The sequence below is a fragment of the Stegodyphus dumicola genome, chromosome X2 (genome assembly GCF_044657685.1).
Source record: "Stegodyphus dumicola isolate Sdum_Otavi_A_Nest chromosome X2, ASM4465768v1".
NCBI lineage: Eukaryota > Metazoa > Arthropoda > Arachnida > Araneae > Eresidae > Stegodyphus > Stegodyphus dumicola.
This window is the reverse complement of record NC_140781.1, coordinates 78,192,543-78,213,328: the sequence shown is the minus strand read 5'-3', so window position 1 is coordinate 78,213,328 and position 20,786 is coordinate 78,192,543. Positions and strand designations below refer to the sequence as shown.

The following is a 20,786-nucleotide window of genomic DNA, read 5'->3' as shown; positions in this document are numbered from 1 at the left end:
ATTGAACCCTTGGTTGAAATTTATGGTAAACTGAACACTGACACCTACTGCAATGTTTCAGGTCACAGTGTGCTTCATATGCTGTGGCAGTTTTACAGGTTGGATCCATGTTACTTTCAGGGCAACATTGCCAGCTGTCATCATGCTAGGTCCATCATGGATTGTTATGATAACAATGGGGTTAACCAAATGGACTAACCTGCCCAAAGCCCAGACCTGAAACTCTAGAAGGAGTTGGATCGCCGAATTAAGGGGTGCAACAGCTGTTAAATATCAGTGAAGACAACTGACATGTCTTATCCAAGCCGAGTGGATGAAAGTTCCAGACTCGTAGAAAGCATGCCCCAGAGGGTTGAGGTCCCAAGAATAACTGACACTCATGGAGACTCTACCAACTATTGAATCATATATTTATTTTCTATCACAAGTGTCCAACTACTTATCAGTAGATAGTGTATATATATAACACTGTCACAAAAAATACACCGAAGAAATCAAGCCACAATCACAAAACTTGGCAGGAATGTAGTCTGGTAAGAGATATGCAAATGATTTAAATTTCGATACCAATAAGATGAGCGTAAGCATGTTATGTGCATATAAGATCAGTAGCTGGGAGAGTCTGAAAGCATGAATGCTCATGCCATAAGGCTATTCAAATGCCTTGTACTATTCAAATGTTGACTTGGATTGATGGTATTGTGACTAGAGATGCCTTTGAGATGTAACCGGTGATGATAGGGACAATAGCTGGACTTTGAGAAGAGTCATATAGCAGACCTTAGAGAAACAGATTGGTCAAACAGGGGATCAGCTGACACCTCAGTCGGGGCAATATGTTATTTGCTCGGCGTTGGTGACTATCGATTACGGAAGGGACAGCGCATCCCAGGAAAACAAATGAACGCGAGGATCTCGCAGTCATAAGAGTGGCCACTTCCTTACCAACGTTGCTAGCATCAATTCGATGCCATTTAACACCTTACAGGCATCCATTGGTATCAATGGAAACAATTCAGAGATTAACTGGCCGAAACTGGTATATGCTGCCAATGTCCATTAAGATGGCTACCATTGGCCCCACATCATAGGCAGTGTCGAATGGATTTTTGCCAAATTTGGGCAAGCTGGAATGTAACTGACTACAAGTGTGTCACCTTCAGCGATGAATCTCAATTCAGTCTCAGTGCTGATAACTAAAGCACACGTGTGGAGGTGGCCAGGCCAGTGGTCCGATACAGCATACAGGAATTACACACAGTGTAGGGAGAGATTTCTTGGGGCACATGATCACTTCTAGTCATCATTCAAGGCACTATGACAACTTGAGTTACGTAGACAATATTTTAACACCAGTTGTACTGCCTATCCTATGAAGTCGTCCAGGTGTCATTTATCAGCAAGCCAATGCTCATCCACATACTGAGCAACTCTCTCAACAATGTCTTCAAGGATATCATGTACTTCTGCGGCCTGCCAGGTCACCAGATCTCTCACCAATATGGCACGTCTGGGACATGCTTGGAAGGCAACTGCAGTAATCCTGGAATATTCATGAATTAACTGCCCAGTTGCAAAGATTACGGCCCGATCTTCTTCAGGGGATAGAGGTGACGTACTTGATTCAATGTTACACCATGTTTTGGCTTGTATAGCTGCCAGAAGTGGCTATACTACTTACTAATTTGTAACTTTTTTTATGCCATAACTTCTTAATAAAACGATCTTTTATTCTTAATTTGTAACCATTTGTTTATCTCCTCATACACTACATGCATGTTAAGTTTTGTGATAGTAGTTTGTTTGCTTCTGAATACATAAGTATACATAGATATATAATATACACACATATATACATACCTGTGTTTTTCATCAAATAATCTGCAATCTGACTAACATGATCTGGAAGCAAATTATGCTCTGCTACAAAGTTTTGGGCAACAGTCCACGGGTTTTCACCTCTATTATAAGCCAGTTTGTACATAACTCCTTCTACATCTACATTGAACTCGTAATCCTTCTTCTAAACAAAGAAAAGAATACAAAGCTTAATGACTAGATTACTTTTTATTGATTTTTTTACAGAAATTTTATTACATAAAGATTAAAAACTACATATAAAAAGCAAATAAGCTATGATTAAAAAAAAAACATTTTATACTTAATGCAGCTATAATGAATGTAATTTGAGCTCTTAAATCAGAAAAATTCATTTTTCAGCAACAACAAAGTCAGAAACCACATTAATTCGACTTTCTAAAAATATTATGAAAAACCTTACACCATCAATTTAAACTCTCTTTCAAATACAACATGCATAGTTGTAAACTTTCACATAGGAAAAATTGTGACGTCTTTGAGCCAAAAGCCAGGATTTTTAGGCAAGTTTTGGGCTGCATAGCAACCTTTTCAAGAGAAATCCAAATAGATCTAAATTCGATTTATGAGATATAAACTAAGATTAGTAAATTATTTACAACATGATTCTGATGTGAAACATTAATATTGAATTAGGTATTCTAAATTTATGTTCTTATATGCAGCATATCACCTTTTAAACCTGAAATGATTACTTGATAATTTTTATGGCTGCTTATTGTATGATTAGTTACGCTCTTGAACATCAGTGGTTTCCACTTCAATCTCTTTGCTTACCAGCAAACTGGCTGCTAGAACACTGGTTAAGCATTTCTCCCTTAACAAACTGACTTAAAAATCCTTTGAGAACTGATATTGCAAAAACTGTAGAATATCAGTAAATATCGAATGAATTAACAAAAAAAATTAATTCTATCAAATCAAATATCAGAATTCTTCAAGATAGTTCATTTCATATACATGTCAACACTGTTTGTATGCATAAACAAGAAAGTTACGTAATGTCTAGCTATAGTAACGGTGACTGGGCCTTACGAGATTTCATCATTTACAGCAACACTACCAGGAAAATTCAGAATTTAGTTATCCTATTTTAAAAACACTGAGACCTATGAGATAGTAACAAAGATAAAAAGCTTTACTGTTTTGGAATGAAATGCCATTATACTGTATATGTGACTACGATAATTCGATATGGCTAAAATGTCCAAAACGGAACCCCCCCTTTTTTGTGAAATAAGAGTTTTCTCCAGAAGCAAAATGGGGATGGAAAACATCTCAAACAAAATAATCTTCACATTCAGATTGTGATATTCTAATTCAAGTAAGAAATAAAAACAAGGAAACCAAATATGTTATCAAATAAGTTGGTCTACATATTGCAGGTATAAATGGCCATTTTCAGTCATGAACAACATTACGAGCCTTGCTTCTGTATGCCAAATGCCAACAAAATGCAGTGCATGTTGCACGACAGTACAGTTTTCGATTTTCAGATTTTCATCCAAGAGCAAACACCATCACTAAAAAAGTTTGACAATTGCAGAAACAAAGTATTACAAGACATACTCACTCCCAGCAGACCAGTAGATGCAACAGCAAAAGTTTGGTTGTATACATTAGTCCATCTGAAAAGCAGAATCATGCCATAAAGCTTATCACACACGTGTATATGGCTCATACTACAACAGCACTGTATCCTTCCTTCATAAGTTACTTCACAGCAAGAACTATAGCCACAAGACAATGAGCAACAAATTCACTGGTGTAGCTGGCCCATGAACAAAAATGAGGATGAGGCAGCCTTTTTTTCCTATCATACTTCAGATCGACAAGGAGATATTCCAAATTAATAAATTCTTAAACTGACAAAACAGTCATTACTGAAGTTTGAAGAATTCTTCATGGTGGCAAATCATTAGGCATCAGTACACAGATCTAGTAACTTCTAGTAGGATACGTAAAATAACTACTTACTGGGACCTATGTTTCACAAAGATATATAACTGGACAGATACCTCCAGCTCTGATACAAAATCATACTTGAAATTTTAGATGACACTGCTCTGCCAAATTATATTCCCTGCAGTCCCAACATGCTGTCCTAGCACATCAGTCAGGTTCCTAGACAGTTATGCTTTTTAGCAGATCATTTGAAGAACACAGCAGTAGCTATGATGCCACAGTTGAATGGCCTCCATGATCTCCAATCCTCACTCCGGTGGACTGCTTCCAGGGTTACATAAAAGATCAATCAAGTGCAACACCTTATAGCAGTGGTCTCAAACTGGCCGCCCTCGAAGCAATTTCATGCAGTCCACGAAGACATTTCTATTATGAAATTGTTGCAATTACAGTGTCAGAAATATTTCAAGTATTTGAGTCCAAGTCTTCTTTGTTTTCATTACCATTGAAAAATAACATGAATAAGGCATCAGAAAATCTGTAAATGGAGATAGCTAATTTACAGTGAACTACATATATCATAGTTAAAAATTTGAAGATACAAATTTCATTAACTTTTATTCATAATTGTCAAAAAATAAGTAAGCTTCCAGTTATGAATTTTTGCTCTTTTACATGTGAACAGCTTTTTTTTCAGTTGAAAATTCATAAGAAAAAAAATCTCATTGACCAATGAGAATACACAATATGTGATGAGGATAATTTGTAGGAAATTTTCTCCGAGGCTATAAACTTTATCACAATCAAAAAGGCATCAAAGTGTCAACCAGTAGTAAGAAATAAAAGAAATGTATAATTATTTAGATTTATGTGAAGAAAAATGTTAAGCTGTCATCATCTATTCCTAAGTTCTCTCCTACTTGGAAACTTTTCTACTTAAAAAATTTAACATTTTCACAACTTCTTTAATTTTAAATTAAATTAGTTATTTAATGATTAATTAAATATGCTAGAACTATTTTAAATAAATGTCAATCTGAAAATTTAATAATTTAGTTGTCAATAGCTTACAGTTATAAAGTGTAAGCAATAAAAATATCTTAAAGGTACCAAACTTTACATTTCAGATCAAAATTAAATACAAGTTCAAATTTTTTTTCTTTGCAGTATTAATGTTTATATTTTGATAAATACTTAGGAAGTGAAATTTAAAATATATATAAAGTTTGTTTTTATTTTATTAATGAAAATTTTAATTTTGGTAATTAAAAATTTATTTAAAAAATTCTGACCCCTCAGTTCTTTTTAGATCATACATGAGGTCCACAGGCAACTTGAGTTTGAGACTACTGTCTTAGTCTCCACGCTTTACATTCTTATGCTGTTGATACATAAGGAAGTGTAACATCTATATTGATGAATACACATGCAAAGATACCTTCTCAAATGCCTACATGTGTCCAAGGGTCTCTTCGAACAAGTTCGACATTAATTTATAACCAATGAAAGTAGACCTATATGTTTTATTTTACGTTAATGACATCAATCTGTACTGGCATGATGAGTACTGTTTATCCACAAAACTATATTTTTGTACTCATAATTGCATCTTCATTCTTCTAACACTGTAACAAAATGTCACACATCAGTTTTGGCCACTTTAAATAGTAGTAGAGATTATTTATTATAGCGTAGTACACAGCACCTGATTAATGCATAAGCCCATGAGGACAACATAAGACTCTATATTTTAGGGAGCTTCAAAATCATCCTGTGTAACTGCTTAAACCCTGAATATCTCTTATAAAAAACAAGCACTGAAGGCTTTTTACAGAGCTCGGCATTTAGGGTCCCAGACCTCTTAATTACTATACACTAGAGGTCTTCCACCTCTCATGCCCGAGGGTCAAATCAATAAATTCACAAAGATCCGTGTGCCACATGTCTGTCAAAAAAATAGTTTAGTTAGAAAATTTATATAAAAAAGCGAGGTTTGTTTTGCAAGACTACAAGTGATTCTAAGCAAAGGGATAGTGTTATAGATTTGTATATATATGCATTGGTTCCAAAAAGTCAAATGTCAATCAAATTAAAATGTTTTGCAACTTTTTTTTTAACTATGAAAAAAGATTGCACAGAATGATGTTACAAAATGCATTTACAATAAAAAAATAAAACTTACATTACAGGCAGAAGATGGTAGTTCCTTTAGTTTTAATGTGAAATTTGACATTGTTTTTGCTTGATTAAAGCTTCAATATCCGGTTTAATCTGTGTTGGTGCAATTCATAAAGTTTCCTCCAAATGTCTGCCTTTCAGCTGTGTTCTTGTTTTTGATTTTAGGATTTTCATTTTACTAAAAAGCAGTTCCCATATATGCAAGTGCTGCCAAAGATAGAGGACATGAAGCATGCATGTTTACAAATCCTGGATACTTGTCTTCGGTCACGTACTTCGAATAAAAATAAATTAATGTAGGATTTTCTAGAAACTTGCATTTTACTGCAGAGTCACACTGTAAATCTATAAATTCTAATTGAAGTTTAGGTGGAATACTTCCAACATCTACTGAAAATGGTGAGGAGAACATTCTCATAAAATTTCATTTTCACAAAAATTGGAAAATCTGCTTTTGATTTCCTCTTTCAAATTTGAAATTGTAAATAATTATTTGAATTCCATGTTGTAGAGTTCTTCACACTCCATGAATTTTGAATAGTGAGTGGAATTCTTATTTAGCAACTGACTTTCCCACATGATTAATTTTATCTTGAAAGCTTTCACAAAGTAATAAAGATTATGAACAAGTAGATCTTTTCCCAGTATGCAGTAGTTAGAGGTCATTGAGATGACCTGTAACATTGACAAGAAATGCAAAGTCTCTAATAAACTCATGAATAGATTTCCCTTTACATTCCATGAATTGTTGAGCTTTGCTCTTCAAGAAAAACAGGCGCTGAAGCATCTTTCCTCGGCTCAACCAACATACTTCCATGTAATACACAACATCACCATATCCACTTTCCAAATCCCTCAAGAACTGATGAAATTGCCTGTGATTAAATCCTTTAGACTGAATGAAATTAACCATTTTTACAACAACATTCATCAAATGTTCAAAGTTTGAGAAGAATTTCTTGAAAAAATTTTCTTGGTGAATGAAGCAGAGGAAAGTCATCACAGTATTATTTCCACTTGCCTTCACATCAGATTTGAGTAAAGTTGTTACTCCTATTTTCCCCCTAGTCATATATTTAGCAACATCCATGGTTATAGCAGATATATTACTGAAGTCTCTGACTCACGTTTATCCAAAATTTGGGTCAAACTCGAACACAAGGCTATTCCTCACTTTGTACCTTTAAGTGCAATGACACTGGCTAATTCCTCTATAATTGTGAAGTCTCAATCAATGCCACGAATATAAATGGCTACTTGTGCAGTATCTGTTGCATCTGTTGATTCATCCATCGCTAGAGAATAAAACTCAAATTTTTTGCATTTAGATTTTAATTTACTGAATATATCTGTTGTAAGATCATCCATGCATCTCGCTGCTGTCACACCAGACAAGCTAATATTTTGTATGACTTGAACCTGTGATGGATAAAGCACACATTAACTGTACAATGGAGACATTCTTTTACAAATTCTCCATCAACAAAGGGTTTTCCAAAATTGGCAATTTTTTCTGTTACTAACATTTAGTTACATATACATTATGTAACTAACATGAACACTATTTTCATTCTTTATTCACTGAGGTGAAGAAAGACTGCTGAAAACTTAGTTTTTATTTTAATTCACTCACCTTATTTCATTAAAAGTGACTTTCCAATGCAGATTATTTCTCACTGTGCTTAGTATCATAATGTCTCTTAATGTTGTATTCCTTCATCTCAGCTACAGTGTCGCTGTAAATAAGGCAAACTGCCTTACCATTAGATACAACAAAGAATAAAGATCTGACCACTTTTCTTGGAAAAAAAGAAATTGCACTTTTCCTTCAACTTTTCTTTTTTTGATATCATGGCTTGTTATTGTGTACTCATTCAAAGACCACAAATGCTTCTGAATTTTAGAATGTGGAATGAGCGTGAGTAACCTAGCTTAAAATCAACTGTAGAAAATCTGCTTATCACTAATTCAAAAAGGATGTTTTAAAATCACCGTTCTTTTTGACAACTAATTGCAACATTAGGAGAAATAGAATTCTGTTAATTTATTCCCACTCCCGTGTATAGTAGCGGCACACTCAAGGTCATCTTTGGCAAAGTATTGACGAAAGCTTGACATCTGTTGCAAACCTGTTAGAGATAAGAATCTAACCCTTTTTATGGAACTGAGATTTTATAAGTAGTCAAATTTTTTGCTTTTAAAATTACATGAGATAAAAAGTGAAATTTTTGAAAAATTCGTCATTTTCAGAAACTTTTATCTCAAATAATATCAGGCATATCATTAAAATGATTTAAATATCAAGAATAATAAGAAAAAAAAAATTTTTTATGACAAAAAGCTCACAAGGCAATTTTTCTTAATATCAAAATTTCTTAAAATTCTTCAAGTTTTCTTCAAATTCAAATGTGGGGCCATTAAAATGGCTTCAGTGGGCCACGGGTTGAATACCTCTGCTGTACACAATGCATAAATGCCTCTTCATACAAAATCAAGATATATGTATCATACATACATATACACCAAAGGGCCATTACATTGACTACCCTGTTAATAATATGTGGGACCACCTTTAGCCCTGCATAAAGGGGTGCAATAATGCCTTTGAACTATTAATATGTAACATCATATGAACAATACATCACACAAAAATTTTCCTTCAAGTAAATTATATATAACAAGTCTATCCCATATATTATCAACTTAAATTCATTGCATCTCTTAGATCCCATATCCTTATATATCAAACAATGTCAGATTAATATACACCAAAGGGCCATTACATTGTGACCACCCTGTTAATAACACGTAGGACCACCTTTAGCTCTCAAAACTGCCAGCACCTGGCATGGCATTGACTCTACAATTTGCTGATAGGCAGTCTGAAGTATCTGGTACCCATATCCTTATATATCAAACAATGTCAGATTAATATACACCAAAGGGCCATTACATTGTGACCACCCTGTTAATAACACGTAGGAACCACCTTTAGCTCTCAAAACTGCCAGCACCTGGCATGGCATTGACTCTACAATTTGCTGATAGGCAGTCTGAAGTATCTGGTACCCATATCCTTATATATCAAACAATGTCAGATTAATATACACCAAAGGGCCATTACATTGTGACCACCCTGTTAATAACACGTAGGACCACCTTTAGCTCTCAAAACTGCCAACACCTGGCATGGCATTGACTCTACAATTTGCTGATAGGCAGTCTGAAGTATCTGGTACCAAGCGCTCACCAACTGGTCCTGCAATTCCCACATGCTGTGAGGCGGTAGCATGGCAGCACGAATTTGGTTTTCCAGGTGGGCCTACAAATGCTTTATTGGATTAATGTCTCGTTAATTTGGAAGCCAAAACATGACTTGAAAGTCACTGGACTATTTCACAATTCTCAAACCTTTCCCTGACGATTTGACCCTTATGACATGGTGCATTATCCCATTGGTAAACACCATCTGCCCCCCCCGCCAGAAATACTGTTGTCATGAATGAGTTGAACCTGGTCTGCAACGATGATCACATAGCACATAGATGCCAGGGATTGTTCCATAGGGATTATGGGTCCTAATGTGCTCCAAGAAAACACTCCCCACACCATAATATCAACACCACCAGCTTGTCTCCGTTCAACTGTGCATACAGGAGCCATGGTTTTGTTTGGAAATCAGTATATTAGCACATGCCCGTTGATGTGATGGACTAGAAAACGTGATTCGTTGGACCATGCAACTTTCTTCCATTCTTCACATGTCCAATTCCGATGTTTGTTAGCCCACTGCAGACGCAGCTGGCGATGACGTACCATGAGTGCAGAGACATGCTTCGGCATGGTGGTGCTGGTGATGATTTCGGCTGTTGTAACTCTTCGGTCACAGCTAACAATGTGTAGCAATCTCCTCTTTCCCTTGAATCAAAGTGCCGTCGACGACACATTGCTGGTCGGCAACTTGTTGTTTCACCGCCCCTACACCACTTTTGATATGTGCTCACAACTGCACATCACACACCGTTTCTGATACTGATGTTCCCAGCCATGATGATCTGACCTTTATCGAAGTCTGATAAATCAGCTGCTTTTTCAGTTATGTCGCTAATCGTGCTATGTTTGGAAAGATAATGCATAGCTGCTTTATACAGTCCAGCATCAGAAGCTCACATACAGTGGTTTTGTTCCTAGGTGAGCCCATTGTTATAGATGAAAAGTGATCATAATGTAATGGCTCTTCGATGTGTATGTGTTGTTCGATGTGATGTGTATGTGTAACGGACCAACAATGTTAGGCAACAGAAGACATCTGCATTTCCTTTTTTCTAACATATGCTTCATGTTCCTTGATGCGAAATTTTAAGGCTCTCTTAGTTTGGCAAATGTAAATTAAACCACACTGGCAAGGAAACCTATAAATACCCCAGGAATTCATATCCGGAATGGGGTCCTTGATTATGGAACTCGAAATTTTATTGATGGGAGAAATGTTGCTCAACATTGTTGGTAGGAAAATCACACTTTCAATTTTTCTGCTGCCAAAATTATTCAAAAAACATCTTCCATTGGAGAACTGGATTTCCTAGAGGCATTTCACATTAAAAAAAATCTTTCTGTTCTAGTTAACGATCCTAATTCCAATCCATCTTTGCCTTCGGCCTTTAAAGAAATTATGTTTTAGTTCTGGTTTCATCAACACATGGCACCACTAGCTTATTTTCTGTCCAGGGTTTCTTATCTTATCTGATTATATCCTATCTCGTTCATTTGCGCTTTTTGCAGCTGAGGACGGCAATTCAGTAAAACCATCGAAACTAGTCCTGTGAAAATTTGAAAATATAACGCTGAATTTTGTTGCTTGACTTCTGAATTAGTATTTGTTCGGCGTGTTATTGTGTCTTAGATTGTATATAGTTTATTTTAGTTTTACATGCATAATTCGTGCAGGGGAAGTTTTCAATAGGAAAGAGTCTAAATTACTTTGGTTTTCTAAAAAAATTCAGTTTTCTATCTTAATTATTTTGACATTTAATAAATATTTTAATTTCTAGTCATATACTTGATAAATTTCTCAAAATTATTCCTTTTTTTGGGGGGGGCGAGGGTAATTCACAACATTTGGTTTTGGTTTTGAATTTTACTACACCCTTGCCTTAATGGATGAATAAACACCAATTGAGTAATTGAAGAGTTAAGCTTGGAGGCAACTTCCTCTTGATAAGTCTGTCTCCTGCCTGCTCAACAATTATTAACTAATACAAATTAATTTGGTCTTAAAATTCATTAAAAATATTTTTCAGATTTTTTGGGGAATATATTTTTTTACAGTTTTAGATATGTGCACTTAATTTACATATGCTCTCAGAATTTAAATGATATTCTAAATTAGTTCACAGCAATAATTAATCTTTTATTTTCACAATTAAAATTTCATAAATATCTTTAAATTTATATTAGCATTTTACAAATAGAGAATATTTGTTATATTCTCTATTCGTAAAACCAAATGTTCATTAACTAATGAAACTTGGTATTTTTGGACTTGAAAAGCCTAAAACTTGCACTAAAGGTGCTCAGTAAGAAAATATGAATGTATTTGTTGTTAAAGCAGATACTGGATTATCTCCTAGGAAAAGAAATTGTGATTACTACTAAAATATTAAAGTTAAAAAAAAAAAAAGATCTCCAAGAATTGTCTGTTGAAGTAAAATTCATTAAAAATAAAAATTTTACCTTAAAAGTAAATAATGAAAACATTTTTGCTATTAATCAGAAACTGGCTTCTCAAAGGGAACAAATCAACTTTCGATTAATTTACAATAATTAATAGAAGCGAATATGTTTTGTCATCTTATTGCACAAGAATTCATCATAAAAAAACAAAGCATGTTGAAAAAAAGCCAAAATTGATTTACAGTTTAAGTCAAGACAAACTTAATTAAAGATTTAAATAGTCTTGCATAAAAAGACCATTCTCCAACACATAGACTGCTTCGCAGAGTTAAAAAATTCAAAAAATAAAGAAACATAAAAAAGGACGTAAAAATAAAAGGAAATTTAAACTTTTTTATTTCATGCAAATAAAAATTGTACTACCTTTATAAGAGTGAAAGCATCTTTTATATTATATTAACAAAATTAAATATAAAACAGTATAAAGTCCGAAGTTCGGACGTCCATTACCCGGAATGACCTAAAATCCGGGCCCCAAAACCACAAAAGTTTTTCTTCTAGGCTTTACACTTGCGCATTTGATTTCCCCTTCCGCGCATAATAAAACATCTGGAGAGTCCTGCTTCTTAATTTCACTTCGAAACTAAATGAAATACCTTGTTATTGGAGCAACAATCATTTTAGCATAAATTTGTACGATCAGTAATTTGGCTTTGTTGCTGCATATCTGCTTGGCACAGATCTCAAACCGAAACATTCCACATAGATACATCGTTGATCAGACACCAACCTGGTGCATCATTATTTATTATACTTTCCTTTCATTACCGCATGTTTATCAAAATATGACAACTTGAATAATGATTCACGCAGCGATGCAATTTTTTTATGTTACTAATTGAATAATAAAGGAGTATGGTAACCTTTTACAGAGAGAAAACATCTCTGCTTTTACATCTGTGAGAAGACTTGTAAAATTTTGAAATGTAAAGTAAAACTAGATAATTAAAATAATCTGGATGTTCATTATCCGGAATGATCTAAAATCCGCACCTCAAAACCACCAGCATTATTTTCCTCGAAGGCTTTACGCATGCGCATTTGATTCTCCCCCTTCGCACATAATAAACATCTGGATAGTCCCGATTCTTAATTTCACTTCGACACTAAATAAAATACCTTTTTATTGAAGGAACAATCATTTTAACATAAATTTGTGCAATCGGTATTTTGGCTCCGTTGCAGCATATCTGCATGGCAAACATCTCAAATCGAAACATTCCCATAGATATATCGCTGAGCTGGCGAATCATTTTTTATTATACTTTCCTTTCATCACCACATGTTTATCAAAACATGACAGCTTGAGTAATGATTCATGTAGCGATGCCTAAATATTTTTTATACTAGTAATTCAATAATAAAGGAGTATAAATAGCTTTTATATTGACATTACGCTTGGCGATGATTACAGATTTAAGTTAAATGCACTACAAAAAAGTTAACAAGGAAAAATTTACCAAAAATGTCTTTCAATATGCTAAGATTTTGTTGATGATACTCATAGACCTAAAGATTACATTTATGGCTATTTGAATTAAGAAAAACTGATTTGTTATTCACATAAACCCAGAACCAGCGCCATGGCTCACCGAGTCGAAGAATTTAGGACCCACAGAGACTGCATCAGGCAGTAAGATATCTAGCGCCGGCCCTCAAAAAGGCTTAAGTATATGTAGGAATTTATTTATTCAGAACTCTGATAAGCCCTAAGCATATACAAGAAATAGACATAAGTATAATAAATAATACAATTCAGGCTTAATCGTCTCACTGTGCAATAGAAGCAGATAAAATTTAACGGATGAAAATGATATAAAAGAAATCCTTCATTGTGATGACAATGCTTCTGAATAATCAATCACTTAATGAATGGCAAAATCTGTACTATGGTTCTAGATCTAGAAAATACCGCTACCGACAGTAAAGAAAATGACAGAGAAGTTACCAAAAATGAGAAAATTTCGATTGACAGGTTAAGTCTGAATTTTCAAAACAGCAGTTATAGGACTTCAACAATGTAACTAAACAAGAGTATGTTGATGCTCACCATAATGGAATGTTAAGAACATTTGCCAAGTCTTAGAAATGGAAATTGGCCCATTTTGTTAAGAAAAGTAAAAAGCCTGAAAAACTAGCATTTTACATTATTTACAATAATTACATGAATAATAACAGAAATTTAAAAATTTTTCAACTGACAAGCATCCAACATTATCCACCAGGATGTTTTAGAGTGATATTATGATATCCCTCCAGGAAAAAGACATACTGAATATTTAATACCTTTTTTTTTTCAAGACAAAAATTACTAAATTTATCAGGCACTTGATTATTTGTTAGAATTTTAAGTAGTAGTAGAATTTTATTTTGAATATCAAATGTATCTGCACAAATATTCTTAATTCGATGTATTTGACTAAGCACTGTATTACTAATCACTTCTTTAGAAATGCTAGAAATCCAATTAACTTAGTAAAATAAAAGCGATGAGTTTTGTAAGAGTTGAATCTTCGTAAAATTTACTATTTGAAGATCTGTCAACAGCTTTTTGCGATGAAGTAGTTTTATTAAGTATTGGAATAAATCTAGATAAATTTGGGAACTTTATTTTGTTAAAATTAAAAGTAATTAGATCAGCAATGCATCTAAATATTAGTGTAGAAAATTCACATCTCTTATTTTAATGATTTCAGGAATTTAAATTCTTTAATAAACATAAAGATTACAAAGACTATGCGATGTATGTGCTCTCATTGGTATTCCTTTCATAAAAAGCTGATTTTCAAATTTAATGAAGTTATTAAAAATAGTACAATTAAGGAAGGTCTTCCATTTATTAAAGTCTAGTATAGTAAGCATAGTAGGAAAATGATCTGGAAGCGAAAGAAAGCTAGTGTAGATTTCTTCTAATGGAGGCGAAGTATACAAATTTTCAAAGCCATAGTAGGATATTTTGTACAGCTAGAAAATTAATAATGTTAATAATAAGGTGGTTATTATTGATAATCTTACAATAATTACGTTCCGTGTTACTAGTAGCGAACATTAAATTACAAATTTTTTTTAAGCTGCCACACAAATAGTCCATATTTTTCTTTTAGTTATTAGTGCCATTTGCAGTGAATCTGAGTTTTAGTAGTGTTTTATAGAACTTTAAAAGAGCGTAAAGGTTAGCAAATCTGTTATAGCCCAGTACTATAGAAATTTTTAATCTTTTCTAAAAAGCTTTAATTTTGTTAATTACTGAAGTTTCCACAGTATTACTAAGTTGATAAGTTGTACCATTAAGCAATATATACATATTTTTTTTATGTAAAATTTTCGAATAATACTTAAGTTATTGTTTGCTTTATCTATTTGAGTAATTGTAAATTGATGTCTTAAAGTTTTAATACTAGAAAGGTCAGACAGATTTAAATTGCTGTAAAATTTTACTTGATTAATTTTAGTTTTTATTTGTTGTAGTATTTTATCCTTTCACTATCAATTCTGGCTACTTTTTTAGACATGATCTGGATTTTATGATTAGCTCTTGTGTAATACAGCAATGAAACACATTCGTTTCTATGAATTATTGTGAATTAATCGAAAACTGATTTGTTTCCCTAGAAAAGACAATTAATTTCTGATTGATAGCTAAAACTGCTTCAATATTTACTTTTAACATAAAATTTTTAATTTTAATGAATTTTGCTTTCAACAGACGATTCCCGAATTTTTTTTACGTATTTTATTAATATTCACAGTTTCTTTTCCTAAAAAATAATCCAATAACTACTTTAATAAATACATTCATACATATATAATGGTATAAATTTAAATGTAGAAAACACTTATGTTTCTGCCACCCAATGTAACAAGCCTACCCAACCAATAGTCTTAAGCAATTATCTAGAATATAAAGATGAATTATTGATCCCTTTAAATGCATAGAAATATGAACTTTTAAGGTAATGTCCATAATTTCCAGATACAATTCAGATGGCAGATTTACTTTGTCTCTTTCTTCAAAAGATGATAAACATTACTTTGTGATCAAGTTTGTAGAAGACAAATCAAGTGGTACATATTCGCTTGGTTTTTAAAACATATTCAGTCTCTGTGATCTTGGATTTGGTTACACATTTGGCGAAAGTAAAGAGAAAGTGCAAGTTGGACGCATGTAGAAAATTTGATTTCTGTTACATTCTCTCAAGATGATGATAAAATAATCAGTCATACATTGAAAAAGGAGAAAGATAATAAGGGAAGGATGAAGGTATCACATGTAGAGCAAGAAAGTTAGGTGAAAAGAAACTGACAAACAACAGTAGATTTTTTATAAGATTTGTTAAGGAATGTTCATCTATGTAAATAAATAATAATGTTATGAAGTTTCACTACAAACACCGCGACAATCTACAGCATAATGTTGTAAGCATGCAGACATACAAAGTTAAATGCCATCGCACTAAAAATTCATAACTTTTATGAGATAATAAATAATAAGTAATTTTAAAATGTTTAGCTTTATTTTTCTGAAATATAAAATCATGTCTGTGTTTCAATTTTACATAATCTGTAATTTTTTTTTAATATTTCTTTAGCTGAGGTTGACAGATTAAAACAACTAATGGACTTCACAGAGCAAGACCATATTATGTTCTAAAAATATACATTCAATTATCTGGAAAAACCTCTTAACCGGAATCTGTGAAATTCTATTTTTAGCCCAATAAAATGGATTCTACTGTATTTCTCATAGTTTTTGAAATAGGATCCACTTAATTCCAAATTTAACCAGTTAAAATACTGTTACTGGTTTTGTCTTGTACAGCACAGTGACTTCACCCAGGCTAAGCATTATATTCATAACTGTTGCTGGCTCAGTTCACAAATTTAGAAACAAATTCTTATTCACCCAGAATATTTATAGACATATATACACAAAAAATTTACCATTTCAGATTTCCTAATCTTCATTTGACTAAACCCCTTATCAATATTTTCAAACGCAACATCCCCAATACACCCCTCTTTGGCAGATTTTTTCTTTTTCCACATAGCAGTAGCTGAATTCCACTCAAACACTTGAACTTCACCACTCTCTTCATCATAACAAAGGAGATTTTCAGCATCATAGAAGCCTGTAAATGAAATTAAGATCTTCAATTGAATCATTCCTTTTCATTAAATTACAAAAACTAAACAAACCTTCTTTAAAATAACAAGTTAGGAACAGTTTGTGGCATATGAGAATACTGTTGATTCTACAGCATTTCTAAGTGAAAAAGGCTTAAATTAAAAAAAAAAAAAAAAAAAAAAAAAAAAAAAAAAAAAGAGTACCCCTTTTTAAAGGAAGGGAAACTAAGACTAAACTGTCAAAGGGCAGGGATACATTCTTTGGCCTAATAAATAATCAGGATTTTATATCAGAATAAAGAAAATTTTTATTAGTAATATCATAAAAACATAACAATACTAAATGTTCTGTGCATCTGAAAATGTACTTTGCAAGTGTGATTCTTTCAGACTATTTCATATAATATGCTACTTTATATGCATGACTATTTCAAACAATACAGTTACATACAATTTAAATTGCACAATGCAATTAATACTATTCAATATTACATGCAATGAATTTACAAAAAAAAATGCAATTTGATTTTTTAACACATTAAACTTTTTAGAATTTTTTTATTACTTATGTGGTTATAAATTTAAAGAAACACCTATTATTAAGTTTCTATGAATGTGCTTCCTATTCATTAAAAATAAGATAACAGTGTTCTTGCAGAGCAATTTCTTTAACAAATATTTCTCTACAAACTGATATTTTTTTGCTGTTAACAAGCAGTAATTAAACTAAGCATCAAGCTGTTTTGGGGAAAAGGTAGAAGAGTCAGACCTTTAGAGAAGGCTGATGTCAATCTGAAACATCTGCCATTAACCACTGGATACAGGCTATTTCCCAAGCTATGGTATTGGGAGTTATGACAGCATATATATCTCTTGGTAAGACAGCTGTAAAACACGTCAGTGGGTGAAATGGACTGACAGACACTGAAGCAGATAACAAGATTAAAAAATACAATAACCACAGCCAAGACTTAAGATATGAATCAGAAAGAACATTCACGATAATGTAGCATTACAGTTAGAGGAAAGCAGGCTTCATGAACAACACATTCATCACAAAGTAGCAATTCCCAAGCCACTTGCAACAAGCATGAATACAAACTTCAACTACAGTGATGCCACAAATACAAATGTTGGTCAACTGACATGTGCAAAAACATCTTTTAGTCAGATGAATCATCTTTCAGATTGTTTCCCATAAACAGGATATCTAGAACACATCAAAAGAAGCATATGATCTAGATTTTTTCATAACAATGGTAAAAAAAAATTAGCAGATCAATCAGAATTTGGGCGACCTTCTCAATTACTTTCAGGCCACATTATAATCCAAAAAGGTGAACAGCTAAAAGGTTATGTTGAAATGTTAGCTAACCAGATCCGATGCAAATATTTTTTCCCACAGAGGATGGAATTTTCTTAGATCAAAATGTTCCGATCCATGCAGCTACATTTATCCAAAAGTGGTATACAGAACCTGAAGTAAAACATCTTGCTTAGCCTGCACACTACCCTGATCTCAAGTATCATGAAACCAATTAGATTTGTTTTAGAGAATAAAGAGTACTTCTGCATTCTAGTGTTAACCATGATAGAAAATTACTACCTTCATAACTGATCACCAAAGATGATCATTGGCTGAAAATCAAACCTACTTAACATTGCACACAGGAAATCTGTTCTTTTAGTGGAAAAAACGCATTTTTGTGCTGCAAAATTAAATAATGAAATGATGATCACCCGCATTTTTTCGAAGACAAAATGTTATCAATATCTGATTTACTATAAAGAGGAAAAAAACTAACAATAGTATTCTTCCAAGGAAAAACATTTGAACTTGTAATAAATAGATCATGCCAAAATGCAGAAGAAATTCACATATGAATCAGTAATGAAAGCACTTGAAAATGCAGGGTTAAAAGTTGCAGTGAAAAGAAAGATATCTGTGCTGGTGGTTCTATGATTCCCAAATATTTCCTACAGCATTATAGTTTACATACTCCTACACACAAGTTGTGTCTACTAAATAGTACATGAAGTAATTGAAACTTCATATCTGTTGACTGGAAAAGTTATGAAAATGGTCTACTCAAAGTATTCAATAAAGCAAGCTAATGGATTAATAGGCAGAAAAGACAAAATTGCAGAAATAGATGAAAGTTTCTTTGTTTGGTGTGCTGGAAAAGATTCTTGGAAATCAGTGAATTTTCTGAAGGAAGGAGAAATCAGAAGGATTCACTTAAAAACTTGTGAATGTCTTTTTATTAAAGTACCAAAGAGAGATGCAAGAGCTTTTATGAAAATTATTTTACAGCAAACAAAGGAACTGGACAAAGCTGGATACAATCATTTGACTGTGATCATAAATTCAGTTTCACCGATATCTGTTACTCACACTACAGAATATTACAGAGTTTAACAATATAACAGTAAAATCAGATATGGCTCAGCATCATTCAGTCAGTCCTAGCAGATTTACTGCAGTACCAGTACACAGAAAAGGAAAACTTTTTTGAAGTCATGTTAACAACTGCAAATATGTGGTTGCTGGAAATTATATGCAAGAAAAAATATAAGCAAGAAATGTTATGTTCCCTCCCCCCCCCCTCCAAAATACTTTCATTATTGCCATGTGTTTCCTGTTCAGTGATTTTTTTTTTTTTCATTCCACACTTTTTTGTGCACCACAGTTTTCTTTCATAGGGGTAAATATAACATGGTACCAAATAAAATGAATTTATATCCAATACTACCATACATACAGCTACTTCCAAGAACTGCTTTCTTCCTCTCTCACTTTTTTTAAAGTAATACTTTTTTACTTATATAATTCCATTCCCATTAAAATCAAAGTATTATTACCTTAAAAATGATTCTACACCCCACTGATAAAGGACTTCATGTTAATGTTTACTTAGCATTTCTGCTATTTTGATGACCAATCCCAGACAGCATGCCTCCAAAAACATACATTTTTATTTTAGTGAAATCTGGATTTGGGAAAAATCTGAGATTCACAGTATCAGTAACAAATATGAATTTTTTGTTTAAGTGTTACAATTTTGAATTTTTTTCCCTAGAGAATGAAGCAAAGAACATTTGAGATATGTTACTAAGTATTGCTATGAAGTTGTGTTGGATAGGTTTCAAGGTAATTTTCTATTCTATGAGTTCAATTAACCTTTATATCTTGTGAGATGTATTTTTATATTCCTAAAATAGTAAAATCAAGAAAATTGTACAAAAAGATGCAAAATATAAGTTAAATGAAATGGAGTCGAATCGAATTTAGTAGGAGTTAACAAAAATTTTCAAATGAAATTTGGTTTTTTAGTTTTATATGTTATTTGTTTATTATTATTTATTGTAAACTGATTATCAGATTTACTTATTATTCCATTATATATTTCAATATGCATATTCTTTTTACTTACGCAAAATACTTTGCTATTTGTGTACACAGTAAATACTGTTACCATAAATCAGAAATTTTTAAATAATATGATGAAAAAATTAAGGAGACAAGTACATGAAGAGAGGAAATATGCGAGTAAATAATGGTATTAAATGTTATTTAAGTTTGTTTCTAATATTTGTACTAGAATGCAAAAATTATAAAATGTTAGCTTATATTCTACTTTAATATTGAAAAGTTCCTTTGCACCTAAACGGCTAAAGGCTTCCAGAATTGGTACTTTCACCTACCTTCTATTCCTCATGCATAGTCCAGCTGCATGGAACCTTCTCAGTTTCTGCCACGTGTAATGTAAACATGGTTAGCTTTATTTAAATATATCCTTCATGAAACTATTCCTCCTTAGGTAGTTTTCTTATATATTTTGCCTTAAATCCTCCCGCTGACTAAGAATTTATTAGTTAATACATTAAGCTAAAGTTCGGTAACTGCTGTTAGTTACTAAATTATGTAATTTTACTGATGCTTTCTGACTGAAATTGTGTATTTAAGT

General features: G+C 32.7%; 1 protein-coding gene across 2 annotated transcripts in view; it reads right to left on the bottom strand.

The window, feature by feature from the left end:
• Nucleotides 1-20,786, bottom strand: part of Plap (phospholipase A2 activator protein) — a 95,535-nt gene that overhangs the window by 18,721 nt on the left and 56,028 nt on the right. For both annotated transcript variants that reach the window (XM_035363124.2, XM_035363123.2), the window contains exons 6-7: nucleotides 16,636-16,823; nucleotides 1,861-2,023 (exon numbers count right to left, since the gene is read on the bottom strand). In XM_035363124.2, coding sequence (XP_035219015.2) covers nucleotides 1,861-2,023; nucleotides 16,636-16,823 — 351 coding nt within the window. The remainder of the gene's footprint in view (nucleotides 1-1,860; nucleotides 2,024-16,635; nucleotides 16,824-20,786) is intronic.